The sequence below is a fragment of the Crotalus tigris genome, unplaced genomic scaffold (genome assembly GCF_016545835.1).
Source record: "Crotalus tigris isolate CLP2741 ecotype Arizona unplaced genomic scaffold, ASM1654583v1 scf7180000018155.2402879, whole genome shotgun sequence".
Lineage (NCBI taxonomy): Eukaryota > Metazoa > Chordata > Lepidosauria > Squamata > Viperidae > Crotalus > Crotalus tigris.
The window spans coordinates 123502-144626 of NW_024096851.1; the positions used below are offsets into that span (position 1 = coordinate 123502).

General features: G+C 37.2%; 1 protein-coding gene across 2 annotated transcripts in view; it reads right to left on the bottom strand.

Annotated features, from left to right (window-relative positions):
• The window catches only part of FMN2 (formin 2), a 196273-nt gene that overhangs the window by 39332 nt on the left and 135816 nt on the right, over nucleotides 1–21125 (bottom strand). For both annotated transcript variants that reach the window (XR_005557298.1, XM_039348448.1), the window contains exons 10-14: nucleotides 16643–16734; nucleotides 15012–15141; nucleotides 11976–12122; nucleotides 8766–8825; nucleotides 7751–7871 (exon numbers count right to left, since the gene is read on the bottom strand). Coding sequence is in view for 1 of the 2 variants with exons in the window: in XM_039348448.1 (XP_039204382.1) it covers nucleotides 7751–7871; nucleotides 8766–8825; nucleotides 11976–12122; nucleotides 15012–15141; nucleotides 16643–16734 (550 nt within the window). In the remaining variant the exon portion in view is untranslated. The remainder of the gene's footprint in view (nucleotides 1–7750; nucleotides 7872–8765; nucleotides 8826–11975; nucleotides 12123–15011; nucleotides 15142–16642; nucleotides 16735–21125) is intronic.

Below are 21125 nucleotides of genomic sequence, written 5' to 3' on the forward strand. Positions count from 1 at the left end.
CACCTCCGGAAAATGTATTAAAAATAAATGCAAATTTTACAAATTCAATACATGAATTGTCCCTCTTCTTTAAAAATGGGGAGATATGTGCATCATGAATGCATCTTATTTCCTGCTCTAAACATTCTTTCAAACTATTTTATTAATATATTATAGACGTCTGCATTTAAAAATATTCTATACAAGAGAGTTCTCAAGTGATCTGGCTATCCCACTGCCATACAGAAGCGATAAAAGTTAGGAACTTTAAAAATATTTTGCAATGTAGCATCAGAAGGGGAAATCACATTTAACTTCTTTTAGTTACTTGTTTTGGGAAAGGATTGTTCTGACTTAGGCCAATGACTGTTGGGACTTTATAACCCTCTCCCAGAAACGCCTTGTTTGGAGCTGTAAGGATTGTAAGACATGACTCAGAGACTGAATGAAATCTTGCCTTTCATTTACACATGGTTTCAGTTTAGAAGTCTGGATACAGCAGTGTTTCAGTCAATTAACCCTTTCAGACATATTTGCAAAGACTACTGCTGTCTGCGGATGTGGCAAGGATGATGAACTGGCCACAGGAGCCTTCTATGAAATGGGTCAGCAGCAGTCATGCAAACCACTGAGGACTTGAATAGCCGCATTACCTTAAATTGAATCACACCCAAAGATGCAGCTCTCATGTGCTGCTGTTTTTCATTCTACACCAGAACAGCCTTGGAGTGTTTTTATATGTCACTCTGCAACTTAGGTCTATCTAAGTGGCTTAGGATTAACATGGCATGGAGGTTCCTAAGAGTGATTCTGCACTGCCCTCTATCGAGGTTACTGACCTTGGTTAGCCGGAAGGTTTGTTTTGTATTTCTACAGTATATAGCCGATAGATCACACGACATGCCACTTCTCAATTGTATAATTTTTCCCATTAAAGCTATGTTTCTCAACTTTGGCAAGTTTAAGATGTGTGGACTTTAACCCCCTCCATACATCTTAAAGTTGTTGAGGTACAGAAATAGCGCCTTAAAACCTGCACACATAACATGTACATTCATTAATCACACTCATACAAACACCCATTCAGAGTAAAATATAAGATAGGCATATTTATAGCATAACTGTAGAAAGTATACCAAGAAAAATAAAAAACTTAGATGGCAGAAAATTAAAAATTAAGTTTCAAACAAAATTATGGAATTTTCTGTAGGGAATTATGTTTTAACCTACATACAATCTACATATTTTAATGGTAAACTGTTTCCTAAGGTTGACTGCAAACTAGAGCAATCATATTGTACATTGTGAAGTAAATCTGAGTAATTCAAGTAATAATATGGCATGGTGTCAATATAGTTAGGTAATTATAAATTATCACTGAATAAGACAGAATGTATAAAAACATATTAAAATTATACCTTTTCCCACACATTTAGAGTTTATATTTATGATTTCTTAAGTTTAAAGTTACATGTAATCACATAGATGTCTGAAAGTAAAATCTCTATAGATTCAAATTTGGATTTTGATACAGTTGGAATTTGACTTACTGAATTGTGGCTAAACTGAGCCGGTTTGGGTTCACTTAGTTCTTATAATCTAGGGCTGGGACTGGCTTTCTCCAGCAATGGATATCATCACCCACCATGCCTCAACAGAATAACTCTTCCCAGCAACGTTATAAGATGATAAGTTCTTTCTTTCTTTCTTTCTTTCTTTCTTTCTTTCTTTCTTTCTTTCTTTCTTTCTTTCTTTCTTTCTTTCTTTCTTTCTTTTTCTTTCTTTCTTTCTCCCCCCACCTCTCTCTCTTTCTTTCTTTCATCATTTTGTACCTGAGCTGTTTACAGAAGATTTAGCACCAAGGGTGGCATGCTGCAGATGCCTGATCTAAAGTTTCCACCTGTCTGCTATGATTTAAATAGTACAACAAACACGTTTCCACAATATACATTAAGTTCTAACTAGTAAGTCCTTCCTTACTGATATTGATGATTTTATTGATGGGGGGGAGACCTATGCCCTTCGACTCAGTGTTGACTCCTAGGAACTGCCTGGACTAGTCCCTGCAGTTTTCTTGGCAAGATTTAGGAAATGATTAGCCATTGACTGTATCCTAGAGCTGACAGAGTGACTGCCCAAGTTGTCCCAGCTGGCTTTGTGCCTAAGGCAGGACTAGAATTCATGGCTTTCCTGTTAGTTCATTACCTTTAGCCATATATTTGTGTGTATGCCTTGCTAAAGACCCTAAAAACCAATATATAAGCCACTCCAAGTCATTTTGAATTGCGAGATAGGTTGCAAATAAATTTGATAATACTGCAATAATAATATGTCCCATTCCCATCAGTCTTATTTCCATGCTATGTTTTTTTAAATATTTAATAAAAATATTATGATCAAGCAAAGAGAGACTTTCAGAGTACTCAAAATTAAATTTCCCAAACTAGAATTATGCTGCAGGAACTTTTGAAAGAAGTTTGTCCAGCACTGTGTCCTGACATAAGTTGGGAATAAGTCTATCTTAATTTAAAAGAGGTTTACTTCTGGGTAGATGTGCATATTTGCAAAGCTTTTTTCCTAACTAGAACGGAAGTCTCTTGAAAATGTACACATTAAATTTCTATTTTCAGTTAGTTCTAAAATATGTTTATGCATGTGAATGTGGTGGGAGGGATGAAGCATTGCAGAAATTGATATAAATGTTACATGTAAAATACTCTTGTATTGTTTCAGTGGACCCAGCTATTTGATGCTCTTTAAGACAGCAAGTCTTGTAGAAAGTACTAATATTTTGAGTGTGGAATGAATGAATTATTGAAAGTCATAGCTTGACACAACTAGAGCAAGAAACTCTGGTGACAATCAGGAGAGATCAAAAGCAGATCAGATTGCTTAACAAAGGCTGTGTCAAGGAACTGAGAAAGGCACAACTGAGGATCCTAGAGAACTGTGAAATTGAAGGGCAATTAATGGAGCCAAACTGGTAGATATATTAATAAAATCCTGAGCTGTCTCAGACCCTTTGTTTATTAGAATGTCTGTCTGGTACATAACAAATTAATGTCCAGCCACATAAAGCTTTAAAACAAATGGAAAAGAAACTAATGACAGCTGAAGAAGAAATATTATAGAAATTGTTACTTCAACTGCAAAAAAAAAAAAAACAAAAAAAACCAACCCAAACACAAAAAACCCCACTCATATTCTAAAATACAAGAAAGCCGCCCACATCCTGAAAAAAAAACTAAAATTAATGTTTTTTTTAATTTAATATTCCTTATGTCTTTTTCCTCCTGAATTAACAAAATTCAGTGCATACTTCTCATAAAACAAGCAAACAAATAACTGTGGAATCTGTGCAGTTACTATTTTAAAAATAATGTAAAATGATTCTTCCTTTTAAGGAAATTCAGTTTAATTCTCCTTTTCAGCCCTATGTATACTGAAGATATCACCTTGATTGTGTACCATAAAATAAATACTGTAATTACAAAAATAGTACAGGTTTGTTTGAAAGCCAGCTTGGTGTAATGGTTAAGGCAGTGATAGGCAACCTTGGCTCTCTGAGAATTCCTCAAGAATTCTGGGAGTTGAAGTCCACGAGTCATAAAAGAGCCAAGGTTGCCTATCCCTGGGTTAAGGTATCAAGCTAGAAACCAGGAGACTGTGAGTTCTAGTCCCACTTTAGGCACAAAGCCAGCTGAGTGACCACGGAGTTGTCACTTTCCCTCAGTTCCAGAAAGGAGGCAATGACAATTAATTCCGAAAAAATCTTTCCAACAAAACTGGAGGGACTAGTCCAGGCAGTGTCTGAGAATTGGACACAACTGAAATGAAAACTGCCCACTGAGCAAATATGATCATGAAATATGGCTAGTTGTACCAATTAAGTGTTTCTTCCTTTTTTTGACACAAGTTATTGACACATTTAGGTACAGGAAGAAACTCCTCATGAAAGTAGCTATGTTTCATCCTTGTCTGTATTTAATTTGGGAGGGCAGAAATAAATGCTTTACATGTAGCAGGCATTTAAAATATGCAGTTACACCAACACTCCTGGTCACATCCACATTAACTAGTATCATCTTGTGGTCCCTAGTGGTCATGTTTTTTTGATGCTGTGCCTGCCCTATGGTACAGCCTTCGGAGGGATCCAGCTGGCCCACAACCCTACTGGCCTTTTACAAGGTAATAAAGATTTGGATTTTCCCATAAGATTAGAACTGGGAGGGAAGGCAAGTCCTATTATCTTATTGTTTTATTTTAGTGGCTTGAAAGACAATGTTATTTTTGACCCCAGGAATACATTATAATAGGGGCTTTTTAAATAAAATGTGTTGTTGTTTTTGGTTTTAAGCTCTGTACATCACCCAGAGTACCTTTGTGAGATGGGCAGCCCTACTATGCAAATTGTTTGTAAACTAAGTTAAGCTAAATTAAACTAAACACAACACCTGGAAATCATTCAGTACACATCCTTCATCTATTAGTGCCATTATCCCTTTCACCACTTACTTTTTTTTATTGGTGACTCAATAATCATGCACATTATGCTCGCACCCCTAAATCTAATTGGTATACAAGCCTTGGGTGTAGAAAATCAGTTCCATCTCCTTTGTCTCTAATCTGAGCCAGAAGCTGTCTTGTGACTTATGATGTTGTCTTACCCTTCTGTTTGGTCTGGCTTCTGTCTTGCGTCCAGAAGGAAAGCGGCAGCTCAAACATTCCAGTGAAATGCTTTCCTTCATCCTGCATACAGCAATAGTGATCTGACTTACGTTTTGGCCTTGCTGGTCACATTCTCCCATGTCCCTTGGAACAATCCATTAGAGGAGGGAGGGCCAGGTGAGTGGCAGAAATAGTACTATCCTCCAAGACTTTCAATATACTAACTATAGGGCTGGTCCTGTAATGATAAACCTTACTAACAACTTTTCATTATAACACAGGTATTTAGTATCAGCACAGGAAGTGCTGATATATTATTCTTGCATGTGTTCCACACCATAGAAAGAGAGGTGCTGCAACATTGAGAAAAATACCTCCCTTTCTACTGGGGATCTATAGAAATTGGCTTTTAAGGCAGGGTAGGTAGCTCTTTCTGGCTGAGAGAAGGGGAAAAGATTCAAAGAAAGGGAAACGAGTTGTCAGGAGAGTTCATTTCTTGTTTTTAAAAGCTATTTCATGAATTCATCCATTTAAATCTATTTGTTTATATGATCAAGCTGCCAAGATTACAGGTGGTTTACAGATGTCTATATTACATAAGGGATATGCTAAAATATAATGGTTATGAGGATGACTCTCATACAGATTATTAAAAAACTGCTTTTCAAACTGAACATCAAATGAAGTGCTAATAATTAGTTTCCAAATGGCTACTGAAAAAATACTGCTTTGACAACTGTGTGGAGAGCTAAAAGAAGAGCATCTTTGCTGGAAAGGGATTTCAAAGCTCTGGGGCTACCACCAAGAAGGACAATTTGGGGGTTTACATTCCATCCAGTTCTTAATTCAGGAAGGCAGGTTTTCCTTAACTTTAATCCTATACAGCAGTGTTTCTCAACCTTGGCATTGTTTTGCACCGTGAAGATATGTGGACTTCAACTCCAGAATTCTCCAGCCAGCTTGGAGGTATTTACTTTTGTTTATAGCAACTGTTTGCTATGTTTACATTTTCATACATTTATTCGTTTTCACTCCAAAAACCTATTTTCTGATCAGTCACTGCTATCACAGTATTGTTTTAATCCAATTCCCAAAGCAAAAACTGCTTTTTAGCCACTATATTTATCATGTTTTTAATATCTACCATATTAGTCAATTAATATCACACACACACACTCACAAAAGTGTTGATATTTTGTTTCACTATGTATTTGCTTTTGCTGTATTCTGGTACTTCTGCTATTTTTAAAGCCTGTTTATCCAGTATGAAGAGTTCCTTTTGGAGCTTTTTGTAAATCATCAGTCTTAGTTTCAATCCCCGGGGACCCAGAAAATTAGGGCTTGCCTATATAATGGAAATCAAAGTTTAGGGAAAGTGGCTAGAACCAAAGATATTAATTTTGACATCTGGAAAAAGTTAGTATATTTTATATCAGCTTTCTTGGCAGGAGACATCCCCTCCTCATTCTTTCTCTCGGTCTCTCTCATTCATTCTCCCTCTCTCTCTTTCTCTTATATAGTATTACATATCTACAATCCTTACAATAGGCCCTTAAGACTGCCAATATTAGTATTCCCATATTAGCATTAGCATACTGCAGAGAAGGGTGAGGCTTAGAAACAGAACTAGAGCAGGAGACAAAATTCTTCACTATGTTTGTGGGCAGAGCAACTGGCTGGATAGTTTCTCCTACAATGTTTCCACGTTGACCTCTCCCCTCCATCAATGACAACTGCATTGAAAAAGGTGGGATGAATTCTTTCTAAAACTTCTCCTGGGATTCAACTGATGCATTGGAAATCTAACAGAATGCATACCACTGAAGAGATGTTTCTAAAATAAAGAGAACATTTCCACATACCCTTTGGCTAACATTTTAACAGAAAAAGCCCAAGGCTATCACATTCCCTTCTTGAAAGGCAGTTTAAAGTTTCTTGACCCAAACAGGCCTGGCTGCCTAGCTTCCTGATTTGGACACTGCATTTTCCACACAATTAAGATAAAAAGGAAAAACATTGTAGGACTATGTTCTTCCTGCCCTGTGCTAGACAGAACAATAGCAAACTGCCTTAGAGAAACTAACACTTGTGGCAACGATGAGATCTGAACTGAGCATTTTCAAATTTTCCCATTCTTTGCCCAATCTCCCAGGATTTCCAGATAGGTTGCAGAAACATGCAACAACCTTGGTGGATCAACGTTGTGGAGGGTTTTTTTTTTTTTTTTCAACTTAGCAACAGAATTGTATAAATGTCTTTTTTTTTAATTTTTAATTTTTCCAAACTCTCCCCCATACATATACCATCATATTTATCAGATGTTAACATACATTCTTTTTACATTCATATATAAGATACTTTTAATAAAATGAAAGAAATACATACACATGACTTTTGGTGTTGCTCACCCATTTCCTCTTTCACTGTATCCACACTCCTTCTTCTCTACCTTCTTTCTCCCTTTCTTCTCTTCCCTACTTCCCTCTTCTTCCTCTCCTCTTCTCTTTCCTTCCTTCTCCTCCAACCTTCCTACTTCCTTCTCCACTCCTTTACTCTTTTCTCTCTCCTCTCCTTTCTTCCCTCTCATCCCTCTTCAGTGAATTGTATAAATGTCTGCATGGATAGAAATCCTTCTGAGTTTCATAAAACCAATTTCTGGGTAACTCTGCACAGGATGTAGCCTAAGAAGTCTCTGAAATTTGTTTTAGGAATATACTGATTATTTAAGAAGAATCTTCAGCAATTCCTAGATGAAATTTGATTTCTCAAACATTGAGCCCTGAGGAAAAAAAAATTATCTATTTAAAAATAGATTTTATATACAATATTCACATATGTATTATCTATTACATATTTTAAATAAAATTGATACATTTCAGATTTGCAACTGAATTTTTCCACTTCCTTTCTTAAGACAAATCCATCTGAATCTTTAAATATAATTTAAAGGTTTGATATATTTCTGTATCTGAGAATTTGTCTCTCATAGTGCCTTTCTCATTGCTATTTCTTGTGGTCTTGATGGCACAGATTAGAGGGATTTACCAGCATGTTCCCATGTCTACCTAAAAGACAACAGACTATGAGTATCAAAAGCTTTTACCTCTCAAGTCTTTTTTCAGCTTGCGAAGATCCTTATTGAATTCTTCAAATTTTAGCTGAGAAGCTTGAAAAAGATCCTGCGGCTCTGGAAGAGGGAAGATGCATTGTTCTTTTCCAGCATCCTGGCAAATCAAATAAGTGGGCTGAATAGATAATATAACATTGAGACAAGAACTATATATTTTTCTTTCTTTCATTCATTATATTACCAAAGTGATTCAAGAGCAAGTATCATTTAAGGCAGGGCGTGGGGAACAGCTGCCTTCACATTCTTTTGTTTTGGCTCTGCTAAATTTCTGTATTAGTGATAGTATAATCTGTAAAGAGAATGTTCTTGATTGGGTGCCATTTAAATGTCAGAAATAGCAATTCAGTGGCAAATTTAAGAGCTGGTTTGGTAGTAGTTAAAGCACCAGGCTAGAAACCAAAGTTTTATTCCTGCCTTAGGCTGGGTGACTTTGGGCCAGTCACTCTCTCTCTCAGCAAAACTCAACTCCCAGGGTTGTTGTTATGGGGAAAATAGGAGGAGGAAGGAGTATTAGATATGTTTGTCACCCTGAGTTATTGATAAATATAAAGGCAGGATGCATACACACACACACACACACACACTCCGGTCAGTTTTGCTTTGCTTTGGCAGATTTTAGCCAATGATACTACTGAGCATATGCTAGCAACATCTTTCACTTTAGAAAGTATTTAAATCATCAGCAAACAACAACCAAATTTATCAACTGCCTTCATTGCAATCTTAAGGAACCAGAAGATAAAGAGATGATATCAGGTGTTTTGTGAAACACCTGATATCACCTTCAAACACCTTCCTTACAGGCTGAGAAATGAAGCTTGAGGTTGAAAAAGCAGATTTTTGAGTGCATATGAAAGGATTTGTTACCTTATTCTTTGTTTCCTCAAGAAACCACCCTACTAGATCTCACCAAAAGTATTTATATTAAATGACAGAAACAAAAACTATGCTAAAAGAAAAAAAGTTTAAAATGGAAGTTCATACTTACCTCATCAAAGTTACGCAGATAATATGAGACAATATACGACAGAAGACTCCTGCTGTTATCCTGTATAAAGTCAAAATTAAATAGCATTTAGATATAAAATATATTGACATTTAGATTGAATAATTTCTATTTGTATACATTTGGAGCACAAGTAGTCCTCAGATAACAACCACTCATTCGGCGGCCATTCAAAGTTATGATGGTGCTGAATGAGGAGACTCATGACCTGTCATAGAAGCTGCTGCTGCTGCTGTCGTGTGATCCTGATCTGGGCGCTTGGCAACCAGCTTGCAATTATGATGGTGGCAGCATCCTGCCCTCACATGAGGAGCCCTGATGGTGCAGTGGTAAAAATGCAGTATTGCAGGCTACCTCTGCCCATAGTCTGGAGTTCGGTCCTGATGGGCTCAAGGTTAACTTAGCCTTCTACCCTTCTGAAGTCAGTAAAACGAGAACCCGGATTGTTGGGGGCCATAAGCTGATAGTGCTGTAAAGCACAATAGAATGGTATATAAGTCTAAGTGCTATGGCTATTGGCTATTGCCTTTTGTGATCTTCACTGCCAACTTCCAACCACCAAAGCCAATGAAGAAACCGGCAGCAGTTCTCAAATGCTAATCATGTGACAATACTCTTAACTATAATGTGGAATTGCTGGAGCTGCTATTGTAAGTCGGCGCAGTCATATGATACCACACTTTATGAGGTCTCTTAGGGCAGTGGTGGCGAACCTATGGCACGGTTGCCAGAGGTGGCATTTGGAGCCCTCTCTCTGGGCACATGTGCCGTTGCCCCAGCCTCTCCTCCCCCCACGACCCCCTCCTCTCCAGCAGCCTCCCTGAAGGAGAGTCTCCCCTGAGCATGGCCCACCTGGAGCAGTGCAGCCAAGGACATAGCAGCCAGGCAGCGGAGACAAGACTCTGCCCTGACACCCCATCATGCACAGTTGATGCTGCAGGGCGCGGGCAGAGGGTGTGACCGCCATAGCGCTGCTGGGCTGCCTGGGCAATCTGCGACGGGCCCTGAAGATGGTGAGTGGCCCTGCAGGCAGGCAGGGTGGGGGATCGGGGATGGGGCAGAGCAGGGGCGGGGCAGGGGGTGTAGCAGAGGCGGGGCCAGTTTTTGGGCACTTGGTCTCTAAAAGGTTCGCCATCACTGCTTAGGGATAGAGTTGCCAGTCCCAGTCACCACTATTAAGTGAGGACTGCCTGCATTATGCAAGAAAGCAAATGAAACCCCAAAATGGAAGTGAGAACACAATCAAAAGCTTTCCATGCATTTATGCAAAAGATAATAGAAATTTTTTTATTATTATCATTGTTAAGGCAACATGCTAGTTCTATAGTGTAGGCAAGAATTCTAGGAAATGTTGAAATGAAAAGGTCCTCCTCTTTGTGAGCCTTTACCCAGTTTGTAAAAATTTGTGTTACTGAAATACAAAAAAGGAAAATATATGCAAGCAATGGGAAGATTACTGAGATGTTATATACATTCATTATTAAATGGAACACTTACGTAGTTTTAAAACCACTGAATATATTTGATTTTCAATATTAATTATAGGAGAAATATCAGAATTTTAGAAGTGGTAATCCAATGTGCTAGCAATGAACAGGATTTAGTGATAGATTAATTTGTCAGGCTCAGGTTTCTTCCATGAACACAAATTTATTTTAATGTATATCACTATGAATTTACAAATTTGGAAGAAAAAATAGCACAAAACTGACTGATCATTGTTACATCTCCTGGTATATCTTTTTTTATATTTTTTTCCCTAATATGCATACTAGTAGTCCTAGAGTTATGGCCACAACTGAGCCTAAAATTTATGTTTCTAAGTGAGAAATTTGTTAAGTGAATTTTGCCCCATTTTACAACTTTTCTTACCAAATTTGTTAAGTGAATCACTGCAGTTGTTAGTCACACTGCAGTTGTTAAGTGAATCTGACTTCCCCATTGACTTTTCTTGCCAGAAGGTCACAAAAGGTGAGCACATGACCCTGGGATACAGCAACTGTCATAAATTGTCAAGCATCCAAATGTAAATCACATGACCATGGGAATGCTGCAATGGTCATAAGTGTGAAAAGTGATCTTAAGTCACTTTTTTCAATGCCATTGTAACTTTGAACGGTCACTAAACAAACTGTTGTAAATTGAGGACTGCTGTACTTTCTGCAAATATTATGTTAGGCTTTGAATTACAAACTACAAAAATCTATAATTCCAGTTTGTATGTAGATATTAAGAATGAAATTTCTGTGGCATCAATTTGTTGCACACCACTAGTATCCAAGAGTTGCTACAAGACTAAAGTAACTGAAGTAACAGTGTCTACATTTCTTTGTTCAGTATGTGGCAGAACAGTCCGTGCTAACATCGGTCTTATTAGCCACCTACAGAAACATCGTTGATGGCCCATAACCCACAAGATGTCAAGGTCTTCATCGAAAATCGATGGACGAACAACACAAGACTAAATAACATAATAACATGTTTATCTCTGCATGTGGAGATTCCTCCCTCCCTCCCTCCCTCCCTCCCTCTTTCTTTCTTTCTTTCTTTCTTTCTTTCTTTCTTTCTTTCTTTCTTTCTCTTTCTCTTTCTTTCTTTCTTTTTCTTTTTAGTGTGTTCTTGATTGTGGTCTTTTGGCCACTGCTGAAACAGAATGCTGAACTAAATAAATCTAAGGTTTGACTAAGTGAACTATTCTTATCTTATTATCTTATTAAAATAAGAAGTCATAATTCGTTTGAAATCCCACTAACAAAGGGAAACATTTATGGTATCCAAAGTGCAAGGAACACTGAATTTAGAAAAAAGGGCTGAAATAGAAAACTGTAAACCAAAATAAGCTTGAAAAGAATACAACAGAACTGACTGACTGTTTTATCTAATAGCAATAGCACTTAGACTTATATACCGCTTCACAGTGCTTTACAGCCCTCTCTAAGCAGTTTATAGAATCAGCCTATTGTCCCCAACAATCTGGGTCCTCATTCTGCCGACCTCGGAAGGATGGAAGGGTGAGTCAACCTTGAGCCGCTCAGAATCAAACTCCTGGAGTGAGCAGTGAGTGAGCCTGCAATACTGCATTCTAATCACTGCATCACCAGAGCACTGTAAGCACTGTAAGCATGAGCCTTTCAGGCTTAATAAAGCAATGCAGCATAGTATTAAATTAAGGCATGGGAGGAGAAAACTTACGCTACTCTTGACATCTTTGAGTTTGGGAAGTATGTCTAATCCAAAACCATCTGCTTGTCCTCTTGTCCTATTTCCACCATTCATGTAATTCCCAAAAGCCAGGACCAAGCCTAGAACCCGCATAACTCCTGAGCCACTTTTCAACATCTGGGGAAACAAGATGCAGAGAGGTTACTACAGAACACGTTAGAAACATTTCATTTTATTTAATAAAAAGTGTGCAAACACACAGCGGTTGTCAAAACAATTGAAAGCAATTTAATTTTAAATGCTTCATAATCTCATCGGGGTGATTCCAAATTAATAAAAAGTCTAAAATTTCAGTAATAATTACATTTCTAATTTCTTACTATTATGTAGATGTATCGCTAATAAAAAAACTCAAAGAAATTTATATCTTGAGAAAAGGGGTTATAGAACCCTTCAAACCAATACCCAAGTGCTATTTACATATGCAGGAATATTAACTCTGTGAGCTTTGAACTTAAAAGTAGCTTTTATTTTAAGATTAGTACAGGGCCGGGGAGCTTATGATTTTTCAAATGTTGTTCAAGTCCATCATTGGACAGGGTGGAAAAGAGCTGTTGTTCAGCAGCATTTGTAATGACAGAAATTCCCCACCTATACCATAAGAGGAAAGCTTTTCTAACATTGCTTAAGGGAATAGAAACAAAATATTGACCTATAGTTTAGAGTAACAGATATTCAAGTTCAGGTACTTGTCAATTTTTGCCAAAGCTTGCTCAAATTTCTTTAATATTGAACAATTCTAGCATGATAAGCTGGGCCCAGAACCAACACAATAATCACTTGACATGAAACCGTCATGCAAGAGACACAGGATGTGCTGCACTAACTAAATGTAATGGTGTTGGGGAAGAACTTTGGAGGCAGAGCCAAGAGATGCTGCCTAGGGAACAATCAGATAAGAGACAGCACAACTCACAACTGGACATGGCTGAAGCAAAAGATTCAGAAGAAACCTTCCTTAGTTGCTTGGGTTATAAAGCAGATGGGAGAGGGAAGAGAGATGTACTTTCAGACTTGAAAGATTCTTCAATTTGGCTTTACCATAAAATATAATTAGCTCATCTGGTTGTGATTCCCATCTGGTTTACTCCGGGAGACCAACATCAATCTTGCAACCTTTTCCCCTGCTTCCTTTACAACCCAAGAAAGTAAGGGAGGGACCCTTCTGAGCCTGTTTCCCATCCCACTATCCAGTTGTAGTCATGCTGTCTCTTATTCAACTGTTCCCTTAGGAGGATCTCTTGGCCGAGTCTCCCAAGGCCTTTCCCATACACCAACCTCCTAAAACTACTAAGTAGACAGTGGAACAGAGACATGCAGCAGTTGTAGGAGAATGAGTTAATCATCCTGGCACAGAAATACTTGAAAGAACCATGCAGGGTGAGCCCTATAATCAGTGCAAACATTTCTGAATGGAAGAAGGCATCTGGCAAAATTAAACTATTCAAATTAAACTTTATAAAGTGTATTCGTGATTTGGCAAATACGAAAAATACAGAGCTTTGTAACAAAGGGGGCACAGATCTATCCTTTCCTTAAGGCATAGAAATTCTTGACAGCTATGAAAAGCCTGATGAGCAAAAAGTACACATTTTTGTTTTTTAAAAAAAGAACAAATGGTTAACAGTCTGAGGATAAAACGTTGGATAGCCTCATATTCTCCTTCAAGAAAAAGTGGGATAGAAATAAATACATAAATGGGAAACCGATCACACTGGACATAAATGGGAAACATTGACTCAATTACCTAGCAAAGTAGATACTCTACTGCTCTGCATATTATTCCCATTCCATTAAAATTTATAATAATGGATTAAATATTTGGGGGAGGGCCATTTCTCTCCCATGAAAATTTCAGATGGAATACAATGCAAACAGTGGTGGGATTCAAATATGTGAACAACCGGTCCTTTTTGTGGATGCCGGTTCCGGAAGTCCATTCTGGGCCTGGGCAACCAGAAATTAGCTACCGGTTCTGCCAAAGTGGTGCGAACTGGCTGAATCCCACCACTGAATGCAAGGGACTTTCTATTCCATTAGTGACATTGCTTCCAGTTAAATTCCATGGACTATATGGGATAATGGCAGCAAAAAGTTCATCAATAGATTGACCTCTGATTGGCTGCAACCACATAAGCAGAAAGCCTTAAATAGAAGGAAACTGGTTCCAGCATAACAGCAGTGGCAGCAGAACAGGCTGCAAAGTAGCATGTCGCAAGCTTTGTAAAAAGGCAATGAAGTTTGGTGACTGAGAAATTATTAAGTCTCCTGAGGAACATGTCTTTAACCGAACATTTTTAAGCAATCCATCATTGCCCTGTAGACTTTTTCCTGTGGAGAATTACAGCTATGAAAGCCTCACATGGAGCTGAGAGTATTGAGAAAAAACAGGGGAGTGTTATATATACCCTCCTCCCACAATAGTTTCAAAATCATCTTTGCAGCATTGTCAATAGCAACCATGATTTGTTGAGAGAGACTGAAGAAGAATCTTGAATTTATAGCAATATCTTCAAGATGATATAGCCTATGTCATATTAACTAATATTTGTTAATTGTTATAAAGCTAAGTGTGGGAGATTGCTGCGGTTACCAATGCTGTCAAAATTACAATGGGCTGATTATTAGACATTATTACAGAAACAAAGGCACTTCTAAAAGAAAAAAGTCAATGTGTATTTGTTTGGAAATACTGAAGGAAAGCCAGTGTCTGTTACAAAGAGCGAAGATTTTGCTTTGGCACAGGAAGAAGGTATATTATTCTCTAGAGGTTGATGTGCATTGGCTATAGACTTGTGGTGTTATACTTCAGCAATGAAAGCCAAATCTTAAGATTCACTTTGATCTTGAAGCACAATCATAAAATGTTCCATTCAGCAGGACTGCTATCCTTCACATTTAATGAGCATGTAAAATAAATAAAACTTTTGAAATATGAGTATTGTTGAATAAGGAAGATTAAATATCAGCCAATCTAGGTCTTGCATCAGATGGTCCAGAACCTACCTCACACAGTTTCTGCAACAATTCAAGTTTGCTTCGGAGAGAGGAAATGCTTTCAGAGAATGTTGATTGGAACAGGATACAAAAGGCTCGTTCAGAGAAGTTGGGAATCAGGGAGAGCTCATAAAGAAACCTGGAGGCGTTAAGGAAAACATATGACTGAGATCTATTAAAAGAACTTGGTGGGATTTCCCCCCACAAAAATAGGTTCAGAATTATAGTCTAAAATCATTCTCAATTAAACCAATGAATAATGAAAATATGTTCTGAATGGGAACAGATTACCTCTATGATTGCAGAACCCAAACATAGGGGGAAAGGTAACAAACGACTGGCAAAGGGTATTTAATGGTTCTGAACACAATAAGACTAAAGAACAATGAGTTCCATTCCTTCTCTGAAACTCGCAGTGGAACTTCTGGAGCTACCTAGAAGTCTTCCACCTGAAATGAGACTTCCAGTAGATACAGATACCTCTCACTCTTTACCAACTCACTTTAGCCAGTACTAAAGCAATGAAAAAACATCAGTTTTGCAAATAGTGTCTGACTGTTGTTTTAATTTCCCATAAGGACACTGATATCCCAACAGAGAAATGTTCTGACAATTGCCTTGAGGAAAAAGAAGTCAGTGGGGAAAGAGAAGATCTATTAAAATACAAATCCCTTGAAAGGATTTAGGTCCTCAAAAAAGTGACTAATACTGCTATCCTGTTACTGGGGCTCAAATTTTGGTTTAGATATTGAATGTGATTCACTCATCAGCAGTAGAAAAAAATAGATAAAAAGATAAATGAGTATACTTGAGGTCTGTACAGGTTTATATATTTCTACTTGAAGAAGATGGGAACAGTCATCAGAAATTGCTGCAAAATCTTACTTCTCTCTCCTGATAGAGGACTGGTCAATGCAAAAGTACACACATATATGCGTACATCTTTGCCTGAAAATATAAATCAATACTAAATGTCCTGGGATATTCCATTAACAAAAATCCTGAGCAATAGGTGAGAACTTGCAAGATTTCAGCTATTTCACATGATATTTTTAGCATATAATCAGGGAGCTCGGGATATGAATTAACATTATAAGAAAAGTGACATCTAATATATTTTGGTGTCTATTGAATGTTATGTCTGTAAGTGCAGTTACTATACACACATGCACACACACACACACACACACACACACACACACAAAGCTAAATGGAGTACATTTGAAGTAGGGATTAAGATGTAAATCCAAAGAATGTGCAAGAGACCAGGAAGTATCAAAGTTATGGAAAAATAGCTAAGCAGGGATAATGATCAAATTAAGCCTATTCTCATGAAGAACAAGCAAATAGTTCTTTCTGGGGAGGAGCAAACAAACCAAAGGACTTGTAGTAAATTCATCTACTGGAAGAAGAATTGGGAAAATAGGACACCACTATTATACAATCACCAGAATAGTGCGAGGACATCGTAATCCAGTTTTTTTCAAACAAAGTGGAACTGAACCTCATGGTCATTATATGTACTGAACTAGTTAATTATTTGTTTCAATTAAAACAATGTGTGTTGTATCTGAACCTGAACTAAAAAGGTAATAGTTTGACTTTCTCCAACAAGTATAGATGGTTTACAGTATCCTTACTGTTCAGGTTTGTCCAAAGATTTAGCATTTTCCTTTTCTTTACTTGATTTGCCATGCTTTGCTATCTTTTCCAGTTCGTCAGATTGTGCTCTCTTGAAAAAAGATTCAAAAATATAAAGAAAATTGTGAATGGAAGTAATACATACTCATATGCATAAATAATCATCTAGGAAATTAAATAATGCTTATAATTCAATTATAACCATTCAATTATAATTACTTCAATTTATTTTAATCATTTATACAGAAAGGTATTCAATATTTAACATAAATATGTAATAAACTTAGTTCATGAAATAATGTTAGACATGAAATGTTTATTCAGACAACTATCACTAAATAAAAACCTACGTAGTTATGATATTAAACATTTTCAATAAGTCATTTTATTTGAGCATGGATTAAGCCGATGCATATGTGAACTACAAAGCCACTTTTTGTTTTTTCAATAGAAAAGGGAGAGAAAAACTTTTTAAAGAAAGGCATAATTATTTTCAATCCACACTCAAGATGACTTTAGTTATGGGAGATTCAATCGGTTTAGAGGGCACCATTTAAACAGAAATAGACATGGTAATTTGAATCCAAACTTGTAGTGGACGATTTTTGCAGTAATCCTTAATTGCCTTTTTTATTAATAAGTTGATTTTGTCTCTCCAGCTAACTGTATACAAAGGATACCAAAATGTATTTTTGCACAAAAATCTATTTTGAGATCAAAGCAATGCAATGAAAATTCCGTTAAAGCATTCTACAACTTATCATCTGTAATATACCAAATTGAAAATGACTGCTTTACAGGTATGATTAGGAGATGTTATTTTCTTTCAGCAGTATTCTGTTCTAGGTAAAGAATAAATGTTATTAATGTATTTACATCCCATCTTTATTTTTGTACAGCTCAAGGCAATGTGCACACTACAATGGTTCTCCCTCCTATTTTGTCCACAATAACACCTTCCCTGTGAGATGGGTTGGATTCAGAGACAGAGATTGTTATTTTAAAGACTGAAGTATTTTCAAATAATTTTTCCTAAATGGAATTCCCTTCACTTTAATGATTATATATAAACATATCCTTCCTTCTGAAATTGAAATCCAGGCATATAGCTTGGTCTCTCACCATAGCCCTAGCTCTTAAACTATCAACCTTATAACTTATGCATTAAAAAAGGAAGCTGTGGCAAAATCTTTAATGTTTTTGCACAATTTAATATTGTACAGCAAATTTCTAGCATCTAATTGAGAAGGATATTTCAACTGAGTTTTAATTCTAACCTGAAGAACAAGTAGGAACTGTGGTAGTAGACTTTGACAATGTTCATAATTAGACTACAAATGAGATAATGGGTCTATTTAGGAAAACTAATTGAAAAAAACACGACCATACCCAATTGAAAATATTTGAAAACATTACGATATAGAAGTGTCAGATTTCTAATATAATATAAAATATTCTGAATTGTGCAAGACTCCATGTTGGAGTAAAATAATTGTGCAAGACTCTGTGTTATTTTCCCAAATATGCATAGTTACAGCAATGTATTAGTTATACACAAAGAAATCAGACACTGAAAATCTTGCACGAAGTACTAAATGTCACTGCCAGCAACTATCAGCATGCAAGACACAATCCTGGGAAGTGGTAAGGGTGGGGGTGGAGGAGATACTTTGCCAGATTGAGAGGTCCAAGAGCTGCAGGCCACATGGGAAAAATTATGCTAAATTAATGCTTGAGGATGTTTTGGCAAATCCATGTTTCTATAGTGCTGTCCAAATCTTGTTATATTTTCTGAGATTTACTGCAGCCAATCAAAAGTAGAGTTACAAAAGATCAAGCAACTTTCTGAACAATGAACAACTTGCCCAAATCCCCATCTGGAACAAAATGAATAAGCAACACACATGTAAGCAAAAAGAAGGTATGCCTTCTATGAAATAGTTCTTTAAAATGACATATTATTCAGTTCTGTAGTTCCCTGTTATTTTTTTATGCATGCAGAGGAGTTCCCAGGATGATAATAGGAGAGAAAGGCAAATTATCATTGAAAATCCAGGCTAATGGCAGACAGCATTGCTTCTAATGTATATGGACCTGGAAAGTCTCCAAAGTAAGGAAAATAACAGGTCTACCGATTCCCTAGAGGCCTATGTCAAAAAGGCATTCATTGTTTGCTTAAAAATGTTTATTTATTAGATTTAAATGTTGTCCAACTCTATGACTCTAGGCCAGTGGTCCCCAAGCTTTCCAGCTTTGTAGATTGGTGAGGGAGGGGGGAGAGGGGATGGTTCCATACAAGTGGTAGGCAAGCACACATGTATGCGCAGCTCCATTTGTGCAAGTGGGGGGCACACGCACCTGCTATTCACATACAAATGGAGCTTTTTGTATGTGTGCTCGCCCATTACTTGCATAAGTAGACTTCATGCACGCACACACTCGCCTGCCACTTCTGCAGCCCTGTCCTAAACAGGCCATGGCTCAGTACTGGGCAGCCACCAGAAGTTGGGGACCCCTGCTCTCCGCAGCTTATACTAAAAAATAGAAAAGAAAAAAAAAATCCTATGGCTTCAGAGAACCACATTCCCTATAATATGCCATGCAATCAACCAGCAGGATCTCTATAAATTAGTATCTATCCATGCCTTTCCTCCAGGTTTGATTATAAATACAGTCTCAGAAATATCAGAAGCTTTAATAAACATATCTAAAGAAATTAAGATTAAATCAATCTTTCATTATTTTCCAAAACAGATAATATTTTAAGGGTCCAAGAAGAGACTGATATTACAAATTTATTTCATACAGCTCAAAGATACCATGTTTATAATTGCATTTATTTATTTAGCCCATGGCATATCATATATGGACTAGCAATATATATTAACATAGTAGAAGCCAATAAATATAAATGTTAAAAAAGATTTATGTTCAAATATCAGCATCTAGGCCATCTAACCATTGAAACACAGCATTGTTTATATTAAAAAAAATCAAATACTAGAGCGATATATATACCCTCAGCTTACAGCTGATCATGATGTGACCTACCATTTGATGTGGGATTTCACAGTCACACTAAGGGGAGGATACTATGCCCCATTTATACAGAGAGTCCCAGCAGACTCTGTGTGAGGTACAAATCCTATTCAGGATTGTCCATTGCTGATGTGATAGTTCAAAGCCTGACCCCCTTTTTTGTAGGGCCATTTATATGTCTTTGTCTGAAGTGTGAAGCAGGTTTGCTCTCCAGTCTATCCTTGGCATTAGTTAATAAAGCTGTGTTTTCAACCTAAATGTTTTGTATTATGCACTGAGACACTGATGATCAAAGCCCAGATGAGAAGGGGTGGACACATATTCAGAGTGGATAACGACTGTATGCTTCACCAGTTACTGCATAGTGTACTGTAATCTGGGAAGAGACCTCAAGGTCAATCACTCAAGTACTACCAAAAAGTTGTAAAAGAAACTGTACACCACTGTGACATCCAACCAAGGGAACTGGCAGCTATAACTGCAGACAGAAGCCACTGGCAAGCCCTGTGCTATGAAGACACCACCCACTTTGAAAAAAGATGCCACAAAAAACTAATTGAAAACTTTGAGTGGTCTTAAAATAATATCCACGGTTACTACAAAATGGACTTCCAGGCAGTGGCGGGATTCAGTCAGTTCGCACCAATTCGGTAGAACTGGTAGCTAATTTTTTGTTGCCCAGGCCCAGAATGGACTTCCGGAAGCAGCATCCACACAGAGAACCGGTTGTTCACATATTTGAATCCCACCACTGCTTCCAGGGCCCCCACTGTGCTTGATTCTGGACTTCTGGACTGGCAGCAGAGTTACCTCTGTGTCCACAGATGAACTGCACAACAGAGTGTCTTCTTTGAGCCTGAAGAACTGTTCTCTATATTGGATTACTGAAGGAATCTGGGACTTTTATGCAAGCAAAGATTAGATTTGGGAAATAATTTTTATCTCTCTTTTATAATGCTAAAAGTCTGATATGCAGTGAAGCTAAATGGGGAGAATTTAGAGGAAACTTGCAGTTAAACTATAGGATTTGCAAAGGCCCCCAAGTTTCAACTACAGAATTTGCAATGGGCTCTATCGTGAATAGACACCACAGCAAATTGACCAAAGCTAAAAGTAATTAGTGTCCAGTGATTACAAAACTTATCTACTAACTCCAGAATCAACATAATATAATTCTGAGTATCAATCTCTTACAAATAATAGTGGATTATAGTTTTCATGCCTTACTATTTGGATTTTTACCCATTGTGCACTAGGTAAGACCCAGCCGGGCTCTTATAAATGATGAGATTTGAAAGAGACTAAAGCTCATTTCGCCTTTGATGTTCACAATACAAAAACCTAGCTTTCAAACCTTTAATTATTTCCTGATTACAACATATCTGGATGAAGCTTTGGTGAGATGGCAAAGGATTAAGCATTCCTCTCCTCTGATTCGGATCA